This window comes from Anas platyrhynchos, chromosome 20 (assembly GCF_047663525.1).
Source record: "Anas platyrhynchos isolate ZD024472 breed Pekin duck chromosome 20, IASCAAS_PekinDuck_T2T, whole genome shotgun sequence".
Taxonomy (NCBI): Eukaryota; Metazoa; Chordata; class Aves; order Anseriformes; family Anatidae; genus Anas; species Anas platyrhynchos.
The window spans coordinates 3,196,862-3,218,136 of record NC_092606.1 but is presented as its reverse complement, the minus strand read 5'-3'; the positions used below and the strand labels follow the sequence as shown (position 1 = coordinate 3,218,136).

Below are 21,275 nucleotides of genomic sequence, written 5' to 3'. Positions count from 1 at the left end.
TATGAGGCTTTCAGGTTACTTTCCTGGGGTTAATACTTTCTGTCCCTGTGCTAAAATAGACATCCTGGGAAATTGAATAGGGTCTTAACGAGACTGTAGCACATCTTTTGAACCCCTACTCGCTAAGGTTATCTGTTTATCGTGTAGTGACTTCCCTTGAGTCATGTGTGGATGAGTTGCGTTTTAAGGATGGGGGAAGATCAGCTGTATCATTTCATCTATTTTGTTGCATATGTAGGTGTTCCACTTCTCATCTGTTCCTAAATAAGCACACCTCTGATGCTGCAGCATTCTTTCACATCTGTTGTTAACAAGCTTTAAATAGTAGTAGGAACTCTTGAGAAAATGTTAAACTGAGTCATGAGAGAACTTGATTGGTTTCCAAGAAACGTTTCTATTGCTATGGAAGGGTATCCTGACCCGCTCAGGCATACATTTAGGCATAAAATGGTTTCGTGGCTCAAATCTGGTTCTGTGATGCTTCTTATACTCCCTGTCTTACAATGGCTGTTTTAAAAACGTAGTTGTCTTGGGTTACGTGAAGATTGATGCTTTTACATCACTTGAAGTGTAGGTGCTTGCTCTAAGCGTAACATGATGGTGTTGTCTACGCTTTTCCCCTTGCCATTTCTCCCTGAGTTTCAGGTTTTCTCTGGGGCAGCCCTTTTTAACCCAGCAGAGCATTTCCTTGTGCAGCTGACTCACGTTACCACTCTGCAAATCACCAGATTCCCAGTCTCAGAGAACTTGTTTACATCTACACTGCTGAGCTCTGTCACTATCTGCTTGAGGAACGTGCAGGTCTGGAACAGGAGTCCTGGCTTCCCAGGGCTGGGTCACTTAATGCAGTGAAATGAGATTCTTCAGCTCGCTGCATCCTTGCTTGCTCGGTCCCATGCCTGAGACCTAAGCAGTTACACACCGGGCAGGTTGGCAGCTGGTAGATCAGTGGTCCATTCGTGTTCCTGATGGACAAATACCTCCTTCATTTAAAAACTTTCCTGGTTGGTGGCTTTGTCAGCATCAAGGCCAGAGCTTGATGCACTCAACATTTGCCACTAGATGGCTCTTACAAACTGGTGTTGAGGCATGTGCCCCCTGTGCTGGCTGGGGCTGCGGTGCAGTGAGGCTTGGCAGTGCCTCCAGAGCTTTCCTTGAGCCTGGTGGGAAGAAGCCTGTACCTCTGGGATGGGCAAGGGGAGCGTGCCTGCAGTGTCCAGTAGTGCTTGGAGCTCTCTTCTGTGTTGTCTCAGTGGTGTGCTCCAGCAGCTATCTGTCCACCCCCCTTCCTCCAGAGCTTCTTACCTAACATCCATGTCCTGCTAAACCCTCTCTCTACCCATCTCTGTGTGCCATCAACATATAATTGAATATGTAAGCCACTTTCTTCCAAAACATTTAATTCAAAATAGCTAAGTATACTTGCAGTTTCAGTGGTTGTTTTCAGGACTTTTTTTTTATACTCTGGCAGGCTGGAGCCTGGTTAAGGCTGGTAAACTTCACACCCGTGCTGTTGATCCATGCATGGTATTAAAGGACACCTCTTCTCAGGGCTGTGGTATAGCCAAGTTAATGACCTTGCTCGTCCTTTTATGTTACTGCTCTCATGGCAATGAGAGTGAGATACAGCCTCCCGTCCCTGCAGTGTACCTGGCTGTACACTTACCCGTTGAGGAAATTCCCCAACCTGTCTGCTTGCTGATTGGCTTCCAGTAGATGTTGTCTGGCGCTTATTGCTTACCTGTGTGAACCTTGTATGCCTATTCTGGATTTTCAGGTCCTCACTACTGAAACTGAATTTTCCATCTGTATCCTCGGAACCTTGCTGATTATAAGGTGTGGGGGCTTTTCTTTTGAAAATGCGTTGTTCTCTGTACATATACCTGTGCTGTAATTGCAGTACGTTGCAGATAGAGGAATTTAGGACTCAGTTTGTATTAGAACAATGGAAACAAATGCAGATAGTTGTCTGTAGCTTTAACTTTCTCCTCCAAGGGACATCACCATGTTTGTTTTGTGACTTTTCTCTTTCAGTATGTGCGGTATATGGAGAAAAAGTTCTTCTGGTGTGCCTATTGGGTAGGATTAGGCATTCTGTCCTCTGTTGGACTTGGAACAGGTCTTCACACCTTTCTGCTCTATTTGGTAAGGATACTTTTATTCCACGTTCTTTCTGAATCATTTATTTTAATTTTTGCATATTTTTAAGATCTGTGAATAAAGAATCTTCCCTAAGTCCTAAATGTTAAGTACTTCTGAAGGAAAAAAAATACTTAGTGTAATGCTGCAAAGCTCTGTTGAATGTTGTTACTCTACATTGTATAGCTTATGCTGTTTGCTCATGGTGAACTGTAGATATTACTCTGCTGTTATCCTTCATTTCGAAACAATGAGTCAAAATCTGCAGTGCACTATGCTCTCATTTACCAATTTAAATAAAAACATTTTCTAGTGTGTGCAGCTCAAATGTTTCCATTTTAAAAATTTCTGCATGCTCTCAGTAGCTTAAAATGATCATTCTTTTAGCTGAAACCGCTGAAATAGGCAACTGTTTTGTAGTTCAGTCTGTATTAATTTTGCTTTGAAAATAATAGCAAGAAGAATGTTTGGTTACAATAATAAAATAGTCTCTGTTGTTCTGAAAATTTGTATGATGTTGTTTATCTCGACTTAGCTAGGAAAGTTAGGGAAATGTTTGGGTGTGTTTTGCTTTTGGCCATTGGATTAGTTCCTTGTTTATGAAACCACTGTCCTGGATTTAAGAAAAGGATTCATGGCCACAAAATAATTAAAACCAGTTTATGCAACAAATGTCATCTTGTATTTGGGACAATTACAGATGTTTACTTTCAGAACTGCTTTAATCATTAACACAGAAAGCACTACAGGAAACAAGAAACTCGTGTTTTTCCACACAGCAAAGCAATGCCTGTTAGGTCTAGTGACATCTGTGTAGGCATCATTTGCAGTTGTGTCAGTCTGTTGGTGGAGCTTCTCTCCTAAAGATTCTGGAGGTAGAAGGTACGGGAGAAATAAAACTATTGTTAAACAGAAACAAGTTTCTGCATACACAGCCTTTTAGGCAAAAATATTGCTGTCAACCTAAACGACTGGAAATAGAAACTCAGTAGAGCCGGTGAACAGAGTCTGAATGTTTTGCATGCAATGCTGGAGAGGGCCTGGACAGTGGTGACTTGACAGTGTAGGAATCCTCCTGACTGGCAGAGGTGATGATAATAGCTTAGGGACACCAAAACACATGGGCTCTGCAGATGGAGAATCAATCAAAATCATCGGTCATGAACCAAGGTGCCCACCTCGCTGGAGAGGCAACTCAGTACTGAGTGGTGCCTGAGGTGGAGTAAAGCTCACAAATTCAGCTCAGCCTGGGTGTTCCACCAGCCTCGGGTGGGAGTGAAAATTTAGCAGGAAGGATCACTGGTTACTCATCAGGCCAGAGAAAGGAAGAGAAAGCAAAGTAATTCCAAGTTTGCTATGAAAATCAGTAGATCATGATTTAAATCAGCAAGTAAGACTTTAAAATGATAGATTTTTGTCTTTTTTTTTTGCTTGTTTGTTTTCTTAAGTTGACTCACTTGTTGATAGTCTGATTTCTTCAAACCAAAGATGTTGTTATCTAGCCAGTCTTCGAAGCAGTTTAGCGTGCTTTCTGTACAGTTCTATTCTCAATTTTTACACGTGTTGACAGAAATCTAGTAAATAAGAAATATTTTCCACTATTTGTAAACCGCATTTGGAAGTGGGTTATTTCTTTGTTGTACATTGATCTGGTGCAGAATAGCAAGTGCTGTCATTTTGTATCCAGGACAAATCATCTTTGTATCCAAGATAATTTTGTCCTATAAAGAAAAGTCTTTATAAGACAGCACTGCAGTTCTGAAAGAAGGTGGAATGAAATGACCTTTCTTTTACTCTATTTTAAAATTTATTTTTTTTATTGGTTCTAAGTTACTTTAATAAAAAACAAATTTAGCATATCACTGAACTTTTCCTGTGGGGTGTGTGAACTTAGTCGGTACATTTAGGTCACGACCTGGCCTGACATTTAAGTCACGTAGACAAAATATTACTTCGCTGGCTTAACAGTCAGTATAATTTTCATTGTGTCTGTAGTAGATGTAAGTGAGCAGCCTTTTAGAGATTCCAATGAGAAGTATCACCTAGAAAAAGCAAATTAGTTTAATATTTTTAGCAGAGGTATTTATTGCAGGTGTAGTGAAATTATTTATTTGGAATGTAAGAGGTAAGATTTCACAATTTTGGGGGGAAAAACAGACTGCACTCAATTAGAAGGTGGTTATAGAGTAAGATGTAATCATACCATCAACTTCTAATGTGTATCAATACAGGAGAAATACTTGTTTGTTTGCTTTAAATATGCAATAGAGATGAGCATTTTTCTGTTGAGGGAATTGCATAAAGGCGGTGAGCGCAGTAAGAGAAGCAAGGACACATTTTACTTTTTTTCTCCTGTGCAAGATTTAGTGAGTAGCAAGGACTGTAAATTCAGAAAAAATACACTTCCTTGGCACTAAACGTGCCCGAACATTGAACAGTTCATAACTTGGTGGAACATACGGGCTTTGTGCCACTAGATGGCAGTGGGAGTGTAAGAACACAAGCTTACTGCCCTGAGAGCGTGTTGCCATTTTAAGCTGCAGAACTTAATTTTCTTGTCAATACAGCTCTGCCAGCAGTATGTATATGGAACTTACTATCAATGGAGTAATACAGTCTTTAATATCTGCTGATTTAGTAGTGTTCTGTATTTAATCCGTTTGGAAACAAAGCAATTAGGAGCTCTGGCTTTCAGAAGGAGGAGTTTTAAATAATTTGCTATTTTAATTGTGCAGCACCTTCCTCTAAAAGTAAAATATAGTTCAGGTGGTAAAATCACAATTGAATTTTACAGTAATGTATACCTACTTTACATGTTCTGTGCACTTTAATTACATCTCTTGATTATGTTGATTCAAAGAAATTAAAAGTTTAAAAAAAAAACACAAAAAAATCCTTCTGCTTTAGTGCCTGGATTTGCAGGCAGTAAAAAGTAGACTCAGTAAGTATTTTAAAATTGTTCGTAATTAATTGCTTGTTTTAAATGTGTATGTACAGTGAGATTGCTGGGAATGCAATTACATGCTTAGAGAACAATGCTCCCGGGCCCACCCATGTGCTGCGGAGCTCTTGTTGATGCTTGCAGCATTGTCTCTGCCATCAAGGGCCAACGGGCAGGAATTGATGGCATGTAGGCACCTGTTCGCACAGTGCCTGAACTGCTTCAGCTGTGACACAGGTGCATCTTTCTTAAATATAGCCCTCTGCATATTGCACACAGCTATTTCATATCGAGCTGCTCATAAGCGCAGCCTGTTAGCTGGGCAAATCGCTCGCAGAAATAGTTATGCAATAGCTGCAGGATAGGAATGACTCTGGCCTGGGTGGCTGTTTTTCCAGGGTTGAAAACTGTCATTTGTCTGGATTCTTCGGAGCATCTCACGCCAGCCACAGTGTGGAGTGAGGTGGATTCAAGTTGCAGGAGAGATCTTGGGGTTAGCTGAGAAGACAGGAGTTGGAACTAGCAGTTGTGTTTAAAGTGGAGGTTACAATCCAAAGCAGTCTCCCTTTGGGGGCACATTACTGCCCCTGCTTTATATCCGTTCACATCTGATTTGGATTTTGTGGGTCACCAGAATGTTCATTGTCAGAACATTCCCGCTGAAAACATTGTGGTGTAGGAGGGAAAGGTCAATCTTGTTAGTTTGCTCGTAGGTTTTTATTGCTATTTCTGTGATTCGAGAACTTCCTATATAGATTATAAAGGAGCTAACGTTATCTGCTGCATTGGCTCTTAGTTTAATTCTGTCCCCTTGGACAGAATTGTCGCAAACAGTAAATGTAAAATTTGACATGGCTTTTTGGGAAACAATCCTCTGTCTGCAAATTGGCAGTGAGCTAAGGGCTGGCACAGAGCAGGTCTCAGCACAGAAATGTGGAAGCAGGCCACTCTTCCAAGAATCCTTTTTATTCTGACACTTTCAAAACAAGTCTGCTGGCTTTTTTTCCCAAAGTCCATTAAAGGTTTTTCACAATTCTTTAAAAACACCACTTTAAAAATAGTAATCACCATGTGGTTCTGTAGGAAATAAAACTATTATGATTAACGACTCCAGATACTGGTTTTAGCAGCACATGGTTGGTTTTTTTTAGCCTTATGTTTTCTTTTATGCCGTTCCTACGTTAAAATACAAATGGCACGAATCACCCAATTGCCAGAAGAAGATGACTGCGGGTAACTTGTCAGGAATTTCTTGTTTGTGCATCTTGGAGAGGTCCATCTGCTGCTGCAGAGCGACGTGAACAAGCTGGCAGCAGCGACACTAGGTGGAGCGCTCGGCTGGAGCCGCGCTGCCCTTGCCATCTCCGTGTGATCTGCTTTCGCTTCACCAAACGGATCGCAAAAGATGCGACCGAGGCGCAGAAAATCAGCTTAGAGTTAATGCCTATCAAAACGCCTCGTGTGAAAACTGGCCGATAAACGGCCTTTCTGCATACGGTCTGTTAAAATCCAGAGTGGCGGGGGATGAATGGAAGCAAATTCCTTACAGGTCAAAAGTGCAGAGCGGGTTTTGGCTGTCTGCAGTTGTTTGTGTTTTTGTTTTTTAAGCGTGGATCTCTGCTTGCTTGCTGGTAGAGCCAAGTGGAGCAACTGCTGGGGAGGCTTTCGTTGGTAGCTGGATTGCGGACTAGCACAAACAGGAAATGTGAGGTACAATAGGAATGCTTTCTGCGCGGAGGTCGGAAAAGAGTTGGGATTTTTTCAGCACTGCAATGTGTGGCTTTGTCACTTAATTCCTCCTGGGGTGTCCTGTAGCGGAGTGAAAGAGCACGACAATGATTTCAGGCCAAAAGAAGAACAGAAAACTGCCCTTAAAAAGAAGGGAATTGCAAAGACAGTGCCTTCATTGACGGGCCTGGCTTTAGAGAGCCAGTTTGGGTTTATCTGGGCTTGAGGGTTCAATGTCTTGCTTTTGTCCTGAATTGGTTCCAGGGTTTGGCTTTGGCGAGAGGTCACATTCTGGCCTCCCAAAAGCACGGTAGTTTGCAGCTGAAATGACTCGCATTTTGGCCGTGTCTGAACTGAGTTTCTAACCCAAACTGAGCATTTGAAATCCAGACAGCTCGTGCAATAATGAGCTCATTAGCTTTTCCAAAAAAAAACCCAAACCTGTTGTTGGTGATAATTGTTTTTTTTTTTAAATACAAACAAACAAACAAAATACACCCCCTTTCTTTCTTGCCAGGACTACTGAAAGCTTTTTAAAATTAAACTTGATTTTTTTAGCTATCCACTTCCAGGAGCTAAGCTTGTAAGGAGACTCATGATAAAACTGCAAAAGCAGTTCTAAAAAGGAAAACTCACAAAACAGGGCTTACTCAGTTCTGTGATGTAGATGTAATTTCAAAATCTACAGAAAATACTCTCATTCACTCCCATTCCCCATTTATTTGCTACTTTAATACAGGAGTGTTTTCTTAGTGATTGTCAACCTCAGGAGAAATTTTGCTCTTTTCATGTGGATCATTCAAAACAACTGTGAATAATTCATAAAATTATCGGGTCTGCATGTAAAGAAAAAAGGGAGAAACAAAAGCTGAGCTGCCCCAGCCAGGTGGGCAGGTGCAGCAGCACTCCCCTTGCCAGTGTTGTATTATTTTTGCTAAGCGAGGTGTTCATTTCCAGTCCATGCTGTTCTTCGATTCACATGTCAACCTGCAAGCCTATAGCAAATGAAATAAAAAATGGTTTTGTTTAAAATCTGTGATCAGATTACTGCTATTGAGTTAAGGCAGTTGAAAGCAAAATACGTGGTGGGTGCAGAAGACAGGAGTTAGTTGTGAAGCTGAAACAGAGCCTGTTGGTGTGAGGATCGCATGTGACTCTTACTCTTTCATTTGTTTCCTCCATCTCCTTAAACCAACTTCCTCCAGCTGCCCCAAGCTTTTTAAAATGAGCTGAAACATCCTGGACTACTTGCATCAACACAACTTAAAAATCACTTTTGCTCACCATCCCTTGATGGGAACTCCTGCTTTCAGTTCACACGGGCTCTGTTCTGCTCGCACTGCACTTACATTAATGATGCACTGATGAACTGGAAGAGCCCAACGCGTTAACCAGGACGCTGCTGCCAGATTAGTTGAGCAACGTGGGAGTTTCTTAAATCTGGTGGCTTCCCCGTGTTTAAAACATCTAAGATGAAAAATGGCATTTTCCTGGTGACTCAGGAGCAGCCCCTGCCTGTCCCCTGCCCATCTCTGAGGGTGGCAGGGGCCGGTGGAGCAGCTGGAAGCAATAACCTCCCGCACTGCCCCACCGTGAGCTGCCGGCCGTGTGAGTCAGAACCCGAAGCGGTGGGGCTGCGAGTTCCTTATATGGCCCCCAGCGCTGCTGGAAGCGGTGCACGTCAGGATTTGGACAGTTTATCTAAAGCTGGAACCGTGGTAATAAACAGCTAACGTGAAGCTCCTCCATCTGTGCAGGATTAGCTACCTTACTGTGGCTTTTCAGAAGTCTGCACACCACTGATGTCATATTAACGTTTAAGCTGTATTGAGCAAGCTGAACTTGCACCAAGGGGTTAGTGAGGTGATTGTGTGCCCTGCTCTTCCTTTCAAAGGCTGATGGACTTCACCTTTCGGCTGCTGGCACCTTATTTTCATTATTTGCTCTTGATTTCCTTGTCACCGATCCCGCCTGATAACTCTGCTGGGAGGTCACGTTCTGCTTTCCTCTCACTCGCTCTCTTGGAGTCGCTGCTGGTTTTTTTTTGTTGTGTTTTAATGCACGGCCTGAACTTTGTGCTTTTCTTGTCTCTGCTTCCTTGAGCCAGGCTGGAAAAAATGATAACAGTGCAAGGCGATCTCTAATTGGAGCCGTTAAAGCCAATCATCACTCCTAGTGTCAATTTGAATAGGTTCTGTGATTTATTCTTCAGTAATAACGAGTGGGTGGCTAGGGAAGGGCGAGGAGAAAACGCTGACAGATTATTTTTGTCTTCTGTCAGCACCAGAGTATGAACTTGGGTTCTTCCAACAGTGCCTCTTCCTGACATCACCCTGTTTGATGGCTCCTATAGAAAGTAGCATGACCATAGCCTTATGAAGCGTCTGCTTTTCATGTTACTCCTCAAAGCAGCAACGTGGCCCTGTTATGCGTTCAGTGGTACCACGTGCCTGCTCCCCTGGTGGTTCTTCTTCACTTATATTTGGAGCTTGTGGCTCATCATTTGGAATTTCCATCAGCTCTGCACCGGGGCAAGGCTCGACTGAAGTGGGAATGGAAATTTGCGAATGGACACATGACTGTAAAATGAATACGTTGCCTGAAATGCTGTGGTGGTGTGCTAAAGCTAGCCCTGACCGCCTGAGGATGGTTATGTCACTTGAGGATGCTCTAGTTCTGGGATCCTTCTTTGTTCTGAGACCCTTTTGACATCCTGTACTGAGTACCAGGCAATATATAAAATCACGAGACACTTTAATCTTGTAACACAGGCAGACAGACTAGATTGATGTATTTTCTAGCCGCCTCTAGGTCCAGTCTTTCGTAATTGCGGGGCAGTTTTCTTGGTGGGTAGTTGTCCACTGCTCCTGGAGATGAAAAGATGCTGTAACTTGGTGTTACTTTCTGGAGAGGTGTAATGACTTCGTGGATAAGTATGAGATGAGTCGCAGCCTGGGGCAACGCTTGCAGGATGTTTCCCATGAGAAGCAAGCTTTTGCTTTTCTAATATATCTTAATCAAATATTGAATGACATGTTTTCCCCCCTGTGGAAGGGCTGAGTCTTGAACCTGGTATGAAAAGCTCTGTATCCATGGAGGAAAACAGATTTTTAGTACATTAAGTTCAGCAATGAGTTCAGAGTAGTGTTTTTCTTGATGGCAGACGTATCACTTTTCTTTGTGAAATATTTCTAAATTAGAAGCAGCCTAAAATTACATCTTTCCCCAAATAAAAAAAAAGGTTAAAATTAGATGTCGTTGTTGTTGTGCTCATATCACTTGGGCAGGATGGCTGTTCTGTGAAGGGCACGTGAGAGAAGAACATTTGATAAGGAGTTTGAAGCTATGGTTTTGTTCACAGTCTAGATGCACAGAATGATTAATAATGTGAAATGTGATTCACTTTTAATTGGATATTCAGTCGTTTTTCCTTATGGTGAGGACTTCAGTGCTATAAATATAATGCACATCAACATGTTTGTAAGGATTTTAACTTCAACTTGCAGTGATGAATTTCCAAGTGTGATTTATAAATAAAAGATTATGCTTTCTAGACATGTCATAACATGGCATTTAAAGTAACTTGTTTCTAAGGATTAGCAGTGTCTGTTCTAACTTGGGTGACTTCAGTCACGAAACTGAAAATTCTCTGAAGGCCTTTGAGTTCAAGAGTTCGAGGTTGCCTTCTCGAAGACATTACAGTTGTGTAGATAGGGATTTCCAAACTCCCCTAAATTACTATTGCTAAAATATAGATTTATGTTGAGTTGATCTCGATGACCAACTCTTGTCTCGTTTGATTTGTAAATTGTACAGCTATTTCTAACAAATCACATTCCAGCCTAACCACAGGCTCCTTCTGGTCGTCAGTAGTGGCAAGCAAATGTTTCTCGCCCGAGTCAGCAGAATGTTTCTCAAGTTCTTCTGTGTTAGCCCTTTGTGGTGCCTCCTGCAATTAAAAAAAAAAAATCATTGGAAGAGGGTGACAAAAAGACAGTTGGTGTTCAAGGATCTTACATGCCTTGAATTTCAGCGACTCTTCCTGGTTTGGCAAGTAGCATGTCTACTAAATCGGCTGGTTTTATATTTGTTGTCTGGTATGAGAGGGTTTGAAGTAGTTTCACAAAGCTATTTTTAAAGGTAGAGGTGGAGTTGGAGTCCAAAAGGAGATATCTTAAAGGTTTCCCTGAAGTGTTGAAATAAACTGAGTTATTGCAAAGAGGTAACACGCGGACCGTTGCCTGCAGCTCCATGTGGAGGAGGAGGCAGAGAGGGTGGGGAGGTATTGTTTGAAGAGGGTCAAAAAATTTTAAGAGAATGAATCCTTCCAGCCCAGGGAGGAGTGTAAAGAAAACTTCTGAGTGAATTTTGAGTGGGATTTTTGCAAAGATGGCACCTGGATCCTGCTTGAAGTTGGTTCCCTGTTCCTTTCAGAGTTTAAACCATAGCTATTGCTAAATATAAAGCAAAATGGCACCTCTCTTATGAAACACCCAGTGACCCTCCCACTCTTCCCCCCTCCCTGCACCCATGGTCCTGTTTAGCCAGCCATTGTTTTGTGAGGTGCTTGGTAACCAGCTTTGTGAAAGCATGATGCTCGATGTGAGCTTTCAGAGCAGAGCTAGAACAAAAGCAGATGTCAGAGATGTTGCGTGCAGCCTGCCAAGCTGCACGATGCTGTCCGTTCGACTAGCAGGACAGCTGGGCTCCGCTGTGAGGAGGACACGGGATTGTTCTGCTCTCCTTTGGCTCTCTCTGAATTCTAATACTCCACACTTCATCACTCTCAATGAACTGTTTATGCTTTATTTCTTATTCCAGTTAAAATGTGGCTTCTGTGGGTTCCATAACTCCAACTTTTTTCCATTATAGAACTGTTTACATTGCAGTGGAAGAATTATGTTCAGTTGGCGTAGTCTTCAGGTGGCTCGCTGGCCATTTACAGCAGCTTTGTGAAATGCCTTTTTTTTTTCCCGTTGGCTGCTCCTTGTACAGTTTTTCCTTTTGCAGATGTTCGTTGAGGACTGGGAGAGCTCTCCTAACAGGAGGTGACACTTGGAGGCTCTGAAGCCATCCAGGGCTGGCAACGCTGTTGGGAGGAGCTGCTCATGGCAAGGAGCTCCTGCAAAAGCATGCTGGTCATGCAGCAGCAGTCTCCTAGTAGGCATTTTGTCTTTGCAGTCTCCTGGGAGTGCAGTGGCTTCCCTGCACTGCCTGTGTGCAGTTTGAGAAGGGCTTGTAACTCTGTCAGTGAAACCTGGCAGAGAGGGTGGAGGCCTCGCGACAGTACCGATTATATTTGTATCTTACTATTATAAAACTGAAACTAACAGTCTCCCATCACAGCTGGCTGTAGTTACGCTGTAGTGTGGTTGATCTTCCAAATTTTGTAGAACTGAAAATCGTACTTCTTGATTCACACGTCGTACCTCACTGCCTTGGCAGCAAGCTTACCCTTACTCGCAAGGGAACGTAGGAAATGGTCATTTACAAGTCAAGTACATGGGGATTTCCTCCATGCAAATTTCATATTCAAGAGGTTTTTATTGCAAATTTATGCAGGTGAAAACCATGACTTAGGGAAGAAGGCATGAGAGACCTGTTTGTCCCAAGTTAGCTGTCAGATCGGGGAGGGGAATGGGATGGAACTGAATTCCCTGAGTTTGTGTGGTGGAGAAAGGTTCCCAGGCTCACCAGAAACGTACTTTGTAATTTCAGGGAAGTTTCAATTCTCTGTTTGCCTCTGTCCTCCATGAGTAAGACAGAGATACATTATCTTTTTAGATCTGAAACTGGGGGGGGACAGGGAGTGCCTTGCAGCTGTTACTAAAAAGGAGGCCATTGCCATTGCGGCCTAGCGAAATGGCTGTAGCACGTGTTACCTCTCATTGTTCATTCCTCCTTCTATATCAACATTGCTTTTGTGTATCAAGTTCTGGGTCTTTTCTTTTTCAATTTTACTTTAATGAACCTTTGATTATTTTTATTTGGGATAGACTGTGCCTCAGTTTTCAGCTCGATAGATAGTGAGCATTCGCAGAACCCAAAGTAGGCCTAAAAGCACTTCTTGAATTAGTATCCTGTACAGCAACAAGGAATAGATAAAAGAATGTGCTTGGTATTAGAGCAGCATGTCTTCTACTAATTGCATGCCAGATGACTGGTTTTATTTTGAATTGTGTACATGTGACAACAGTAGTCAGAGCTGTCGTACAGAAATAGATAACTGGTATTTTTTTTTTTCACCATTCTTTGCTGCCCTTAAATAAATTGTAGCGTTAATGTAATTATCGAAGTCTTGTGGTCTGGTCTGTACAGTGAGACCTGAAATGTTGGCATGAACGAAGGCAACAGAAGCCTTCTTCCAAGTAAGTCTAGGGAAGGCAGTGAAGCTGCTTCACCTTTTGTGTGAGGCATGGCGCTGTAGAATTTCATCCTTTAATGTGCAAATGAAGCCTGCAGGGTCCTCTGAATCTCTCTCGCTCCTGCATTTCAAAGTGAGCTTTGGGAGCCGTTTGCAGGGTTTTTAGGCAGTGTTTAGGTCAATCATACTTTCTCTTTCCCTCGTTATTCTGTAATAAACCTAGCGTGGGGGAGAGTTGTCAGCCTTCCTTATTGATCTAATCAAATGCACACGACTCATTTAAAGGAAGAAATGTAGAAGAAAATTTTTGACTTTTTTTTTTTCCTAAAACGATGTCAAAAGCCATCAATTAATAGCAGAAGTTAGTTTGTGTAATACATTCAGCATGTAAAGAAAACTTTAGATTTATATCTCTGATTTTATGCAAAGAGCTTAGTTTATCTTTCTTCCCCCCTCCCCTCCCAACACTCTGTCCCCAACCTTTTGCTAGGTGTTTGCTAAGTGATTTCTTTTAGCTGAAACATCTATTGCTCAGGCCAGAGACTATGGAATCGCTTCTGACTTCTTTTGTAATACAGTAACATCAATCCTTTTAGATTGTGAGATTATGTAGCAGTTGAATTCCTGAATGGATTTTGATGCTGATTTTGTTTGGAGGTTTGTCCAAAAAATCTTTTACTGTTAGTTGGAGACCAGAAGTAATTCATTTACGTGGCATTTAAATAACATTACAGTTTTAAATTTTATTTCAGACTATTTTAGCAAACAGCAGTAAGGTCACTTTCTTGTATACATAGAAAAACCAGCACAAGTTAAGTAACAGATTTTTGGAGAAGGATCCAAAAGTTACAAAGGTCCACTGGAAGATGTGATAAGGTCCAGGTGTTCCAAAAAAAAAAAAAAAAAAATTAACATGGAATTTAAATCGTCCTCTAAAAACAACAATAGGCAAAACACCTGCTCTAATAAAGTTGCAGGCCATAAATACCTTGAAGAGACCATTTTGAAGTTTTGAAAATTTTCCAGTTTTAAGAAGTAAGAATTCTTATTTTGTCTTAGCAACATCACACTAGTGCACAATTGCACGGCAAGAACTGAAAGACTCCTTAATGTTAACTGTTGAAAAGAGGGAATTTTTAAAAAGAGTATTAATAACTAAAATGGCTTTCTAGACCTGAAGTGTAATTTTATGTATATAATATCATAAATGTCTAAAGTGAGAAACAGTAAGTTTTAGCCTTGGTTCTTTATGTCAGGGACAAGTGTGTTTATTTTAATTTTTATTACTACTAACGTAAATTGCATTTGAAATTACCTTTGTGTTTTTTTCAGGGTCCACACATAGCATCGGTTACTCTTGCTGCATATGAATGTAACTCAGTTAATTTTCCTGAGCCTCCTTACCCGGATCAAATTATCTGCCCCGATGAGGAGGCATCTGACGGATCCATCTCTCTCTGGGCTATCATCTCAAAAGTCAGGCTGGAGGCCTGCATGTGGGTAAGCTTTGCTTTATAAAACTTAAGGAATTTTAATTTATGCACTTAATTTCTGTGTTCAGCAATACACAAAAATCGCTGAATGGAGCAAAATAATGATGGCTTACACTGCCAACAGTAACATATCTGCAATATAAATAGTTACTTTCCTTCTGACCTGCCTTCTCTGTGCTAGCTGTATGGTATTCATCCCCTGTAGTATTAATCTCCTATTAAAACAAAGTAGTAGGTTATTACAGGATTGTCTTTTGTCAACTGTGGTGTTGACTGTTTTTCTACAGTATAGCAGAAAATACTTGTGTGCTTCAAAGCTGTTGATGCAAAAGGTAAGTTTTAGAGGGGGTATCTGCATTAGCAGTGGTCTCACAGCTGTCAGGTCGTACACTGAATGCAGTTAAGCAATAAATTTCACTAATTTTGAGCCTATAACTTGAGTGAATTTGCAGTTACTTCGATGAAGGACTCAGACCCCAATATCATAGCTGAGACTTTTTTTTGGGTTGAATCAATAAAATAGATTAAATATAGTGCTATGTCATAAAATTTTGTATATTATTTTTGTTTCCCTGCCTGTTCCCATCATGGCAAACTCTTTGCTTCAAACAGGAAAAGCAGGTTAGTTTTTAACTGAATCAAGGTCTTAGGAAATGCTGTCATCAGAACTTCCTTTCTGTTTTCCTTTCATTCCTTTTGCAGCTTTTTTTTAATAGTTTGATTTTTGGAGGATTTTGGTCAGTTGTTTTTTTCATTATGGCTAGGTGATTGGGAATTGTAGTTTATACAGATGTATCTGCTGTGAACTGCAAGCCAAATTAACTCTATTTTACTACTGGCTTCCTGTTCTGACTGATTTAATTATTAAATATTTGGTTTTCCAGTTCACGTGTACAGAGAGGAAACTCTGAAAATACACAGTATCTGATGTCTGCCCTAGTATTCCCAGATACCTTCCAATAATACGAAAAGGTATCTTAAGGCAACTTCAGTCGTTAACAACTTTTAAAATTATCAGCAGTTTTGCTACCTAAAAAAATTACAATTTAGGTTGTACACGTTATAGACTAAAGTAGCATACAACAGTACCAATGTCAAAATAACGGGGAAAGTGGACTTACAGCCCTCTCAAGAAGCAAAGTATGTTTTAAATTTCAGTCTCTCGAATGAGAGGACAGATTTGCCTGAATGCTTGATAAGTGGCTGGAAGTACAAGTACTTATAAGACCATAAATACAAGGTTTTTTTCCTTTTTTATTTTGCTGCTGGTTCCCCTCTGCTTAAGTTTGTTTAATGAAGACTAGAGTAATAAAAATGGCATTTACAATTACGTTTCTAGGGTTGCAAAATAAAAATGTAACTCGGGGTAAACATGCATTGCTTAATCTTCAGCATTTAAAATAACTGAACTATGAGGAGAATTAACTAGTTTAGAAATCAGTGAATAGAGCTGCAAACACTGAAATCTTGTGTCCTTCTGAGCAGCCAGTCTGGAGAACAAATGGTATCTTCAGTCTCATGTGAGCAGCATTTCTTGATTCAGGCTAGAGAAAGGACAAGGAAATAGGACCATGCCAGAACGTTTTGTATCCCCCCTCTTCCCCGCCTTTCTTTCTTCTCGCCTTCAAATTCACTGTCAGCTACCTTTCCACTGAACTCTGTCTCCATGAGATTTTCCCTTGGGAGCATCCTCTGTCTACCAGTGGTGTCTAGTGTAATGTTATGCTTTCTTGGAATGTTTCATGAGTACATAAACATTGCTTGCTAATTTCCTGTAAGCCAAATCAAGTTGGCAACTGCTGCTGCTTCTTCCAATATGTTTCTTTTGTCCTAATTCCAGTTCACGTTTTATGGAAGCTGTTGAAGAAAATTACTCTCAATTCTGTCTCTTTTAAAAACAAATTCTACTTAACTGGAAAGTAACAGTGACTTCCAGAAAAGAAAGTAAGCTAATTTTTTTTTGCAACTCAGAACCTTACTAAAAATTTTTGAATTGAATGGCTTTTCACCTTTTAATGTGAAATCAGGAATAGTAAGTATAACTCCAGATCTGGGTATGATTGAATGAACTCACAACATTTTTTTAATGAAAACTGCAGCTTCTAGTAGGATCTAAAATCTGAACTTCTGATAAATGCTGGGTAATTGGAAAGAAAAGGAATTACTGGATGTGTACAGATGTGCTTGCACCAAGAGCCTGTTTCTTTTAGACTTGTAAAGTGAAATGATGTTGAAAGGCTCCAAAGTAAAACCTGGCCAATCTGCTTGATTGTTTGGAGGGAGACAGGAGGGTGGTAGGAATACAAGTTTTCATGTAAAATGTTGAAAGCAGGACGGTCCCACTGGGGACTCTGCAGGCCTCTGACTATAAAGCTGTCCAGGCTAGATATCCTGCAAGGCCTGAGTGCAGGGATTTATCTGCACAAGGGATTTGATTCAGATCACAAAAACATCAGCAGCTGTTTCAGCCAACTTAAACCAGGTACAGCTTTTTCCAGAGATTAAAATCATTACTAGTCCCCTGCATGTCAGTGATAGCCATTTCTGCTGATAATAAGTGTTACTGGGATTAAATATCACCGTATCTAAGGAATTATTAGGTGAAATGAAAATGATGCTTTTTTAAATCGCTATAAAAATTGGCTCCACAAGTCCTGGCCTGCAGAAGGACTCTCAAAAACAATCTGCTAGGTGTATGCCAGTTTTCACAGCCTTCCATCCCACAGGGACAAGGAATTCAATAGTGCCCTACATTTTTAATGTGTTGCAGCTTTTTTTCTTTCTTTTTCTTTTTTTTACAAGAAATGAGGGGGAAGAATAAAATTGTTTAATTGCTCAGGATTAGCAGAACAGGCAGTCTGTGTCCTGGCCAGGATAAAAATCTGTTTAAAAGACTCTTTCTAGTGGAGTAATTTCCCGGTTTCCTTTTCTGAATATACTTGTATAAAAGAATTTTGATGAGCGTTTACCTTTTTGGTATGTTAGTAAAACTGCATTCAATGTTAAATTGTGAAAATAGAGAAGTAATGTTACAAAAAGAAGTGAAATAGTTACTGGTTTGTATCCCTTAATTGCTTGCCTTTTTTTTTTTCTTTTTTTTTTTTAAATGCACTTAAGGAACCTGTCTCAGGCAGACATGAAATCATATGATTTTGTTGCACTTCTGAAATGTTTTGTAATGAGCATGTGACTTAACCAATTTAAAGAAAGTTCATGTCCAGTACACGCATGCGAACCTCTTCCTCGGTTAACAAAATGAAGCCAAGGCAAATTGGCAGAGCCTGGAGAAGCAATGTGACTTTTTGTTCTTGCATCACCCTGAGAACATAACCTCAAGTTAATTTTTCTGAAACGCTGTTGCTACTGTTTGCAGGCTTATCTTCCCTCGTGCCAGAAACCGGCAGATTAATGAAGTTCAGCTTGTTGCGCTTGTTTAGATTTTTTTCTTCAGTGGAAAACAAGGCGTAAACATGTGAGGCTGTGTACTTTATATGCTCAAACTGCGACTTTAACAGTTCGGGTAACTGCAGAGAACAGCGGTATTTAAAACCACAACCTGTTGATTTGGAATATCCACAGCAGCTGGAATTCTCCCTTGCATGCAGCTGCATCTAGAGCGAGAACAAAGGAAATTGAAAAGCTTTTACATAGCTTCAAAGGAATAGAAAAGCGTTTGTTACTACTGACCCTAAGAAAGAAAAGCCATCTGCATGCTGCTAAGTTTTAGCACTTTTCCAATGAGCTGCCCAACTATTGTGCTATTACCTGTCCTATATTTAAACTATTCTGACTTTAATCCAAGTTCCTGTTTCATCAGCCTATGTTTATCCATATGTTCAATCTTAGTTGTCTCTTTCCGATTCTTTTTTTCTTTGGTTAATGATGCATTGACCCACAAGACTGAAATGAGTCATTTGATGTCCTGAGAAAACAAATGTAATTCTCATGTGGTGAGAAAGGAGCCATGCTTTCATCTCTGCTTCTCTTGGCTTTCTTTATTCCATCTTAAGGAGAGAGGAAACTCGAGCTCAAGCTTTGCTTAACCTTAGTTTCCTTGCTTGTAGCGGCAGTAAAACCCGAGGCTGTTTTCTAATAAACATTCGCCCAAAGTCTCATGACTTTGTAAACTGTAAGTAAACTGCATGACGGCACAGGGGAGGAGCTCCCAGATTATTCCAAGGGCCGTTGCAGGAGCAAGGGCTGTCACATGCCGGCAAATGTGTCTGGCATCGTGCGGCGGGGTGAGATGGCAACGCTGTGCTGAGTCAGGGACCAGGGCAGGCAGCAGGCTGTGGCCTGCCTGGCTCTGGCTGCAGCACGGTGACGGGGCTGCAGCCTCCCCGTTGCATGGCCCAGGCTGCAGAGCTGCGCTGCCGCTGGGCAGCACGCCACTTCGCGGGGCCCTAGGGATGCACAGAGCTCGTAGTTTGACCTTGCAGGCCACAGCTTGGGAACTACTGGCCTGCTGCGTGGTAGTCTGCTTTGGGAGAAGCTGAATTTCCCTAAGCTAGGGAAGGAGGAGAGTGGGGTCTCAAAGCAATGCCTTCGTATGTGAAATCAGGAGGAGTCTGTCTTGGTGGATAAAAACAACCATCTCAAGGCAGCTGGTCTCCGCAATTCTTCTGGAATAACACAGCACATATCTCTGGCTTCTAATCTTTTGAAATGTCTTAAGGGCCTGTGTGTATCACATGTTTCCTATTTAAGAGCAAACAAAAAAATAAATCGGGATTATTCTTTTCCCAGGGTGCTGGCACAGCAATCGGAGAGCTACCTCCATATTTTATGGCGAGGGCGGCCCGACTCTCTGGTGCTGAACCTGATGATGAAGAGTACCAGGAATTTGAGGAGATGCTGGAACATGCAGAGACTGCACAAGTAAGAACAGTGCAAAACAACAGAATTAATAAAACACAGAACAACTAGATGGAGTAAATAACCATTCCAATTAAATGGGAATGGGCCAAAAATCCGTTGGTGCAAGTTCACAAGGGACTTCCCAGGGTGGAAGAAGATTCTCCACCGGGTAGAGATACCTCTGGCAGCAGGAGGATGAGAACGGAGCTTGTTGAAGCACATTCAGTGGTGCAGCCAAAGTATTTGCTGCAAATACTACTTCTATTTAGAGTTTCTAAAACAGCACAATAAAGGTAGGGAAAAAGTAGGCTAACAGATCAGTGACAGAGGGGGTGCTATAACAACTACGATTGTGGAATGGCTGCATTAAAAACCTCCCTGGGCCAGATGATTTTCAGTCAGTTTATCCCCCCAGGATGATACTTGGCTGCCTTGCCAGTAACAGCCTCAGGGGCCAGTGCATGACCCATTCATCAGCCTAAGGGAGCATATTTTTACTGGTGTGAAAATGCAGCCAAACTGCTCTGAATCCCTTTTTGTTACTCTTGTGACTTACTTTCTTGATAGATTAAATACTGCTTGTGTTACAGCATAGTTTGCAACTGATGCTGTACCTGAGTCAGATGTTACAGGTGATAATTTTTCATTCAGGTAAGGAGTTTGCATCTTTTCCAAAAGCTACTGATAATGACTTAAATGAAATCTAATGTATTGTTGTTTGTTTGTGTTTTTGTTTTTGTTTTTCAAGCTTCTTGCCACTAATTTTCTTTGCCATATTATTCCTCCTTATCCTGGTATTTTGTCTATCAAAAGCACTAGGTAGAAACAGGTCATGAGACTGTTGTTACACAACCAGTAGAAGCTATTTACTACTCACTGTTGTCTTTTAACTGTTCTGCTGGGGTACTTCCTTAATACAAACAAATACTTCCTGCTACCCCCATGCTCCCTCAAATCATGGATAAAGCTTTTGGAAATGCCGAGTTAGTAATACAAACAGGAATCTCTGTATTTTATGAGAACCTCCCTCTGCTAAAAAGTTCCAAAGTGTTTTTTTTTTCTGTTATTCTAAGTAGTAAATGCTTCTATTTCTTTAAAGATCCAGTGACAAAAAAAAAAAAACTGCTTTAGTCTTTACCTGACTGTCAGTCTTTGCTTTGCAAAGTAATCCCTAGCTGCAAAAAAAAAAAAAAGTCAAACACATGGCTCGAGAGCTGAAATGCTATCTCTGTTTACTGAAACTCTCCCAGCAAATTATACGCATGTAAAGTTCTGAGAGCAGCCAGAGCTGCTTTCCAGAACGCGCAGTAAGATTAAGATTCTTGGGCAGAAAAAGAAAATTTTTTGCTAGAGAGCGTTTTGTCAGGACAGGCCAAAATATAGCTAGCTGCATTGACTGCCCTTAGTAAATGAATGGCATTGTGTAACGAGTTAAGGAAAATGATGGTGTTATTTACCAGTACTTTTGATTTTATTTTCTTGGCAAATGAATTTGGATCGAAATATGTTGTTTTGTGGATGAATAGCCAGAAAAAAATTCTTTTAGAACTACACTTGTGGTTTGGTTTCTATAAAATTCTCTTAACATGAGGCTTTGACAATCTGATTAAATTGTATTGCACTCATAAAACTGACAGCTCTGTTTTTTCCACTTGCTAATATGACTTCCTTTCTGCTTTTGGCTTAAATCGTGTTTTTGCTAGATGTCTGTGGGAGACAGGCCTGCCTTTTCCTATGACCTTGAGTAAATCCC

The 21,275-nt window shown here is 41.0% G+C and overlaps 1 protein-coding gene across 5 annotated transcripts in view; it reads left to right on the top strand.

Moving 5' to 3' along the window:
• The window catches only part of VMP1 (vacuole membrane protein 1), a 64,472-nt gene that overhangs the window by 11,335 nt on the left and 31,862 nt on the right, over window positions 1-21,275 (top strand). For 3 of the 5 annotated variants that reach the window (XM_072026229.1, XM_027471793.3, XM_072026230.1), the window contains 3 exons: window positions 2,035-2,145; window positions 14,505-14,672; window positions 19,412-19,543. In XM_072026229.1, coding sequence (XP_071882330.1) covers window positions 2,035-2,145; window positions 14,505-14,672; window positions 19,412-19,543 — 411 coding nt within the window. Of the gene's footprint in view, window positions 1-2,034; window positions 2,146-6,593; window positions 6,630-8,540; window positions 8,663-14,504; window positions 14,673-19,411; window positions 19,544-21,275 lie in introns of those variants that run through there. The other 2 variants (XM_072026231.1, XM_072026232.1) reach the window with 2 other exon arrangements.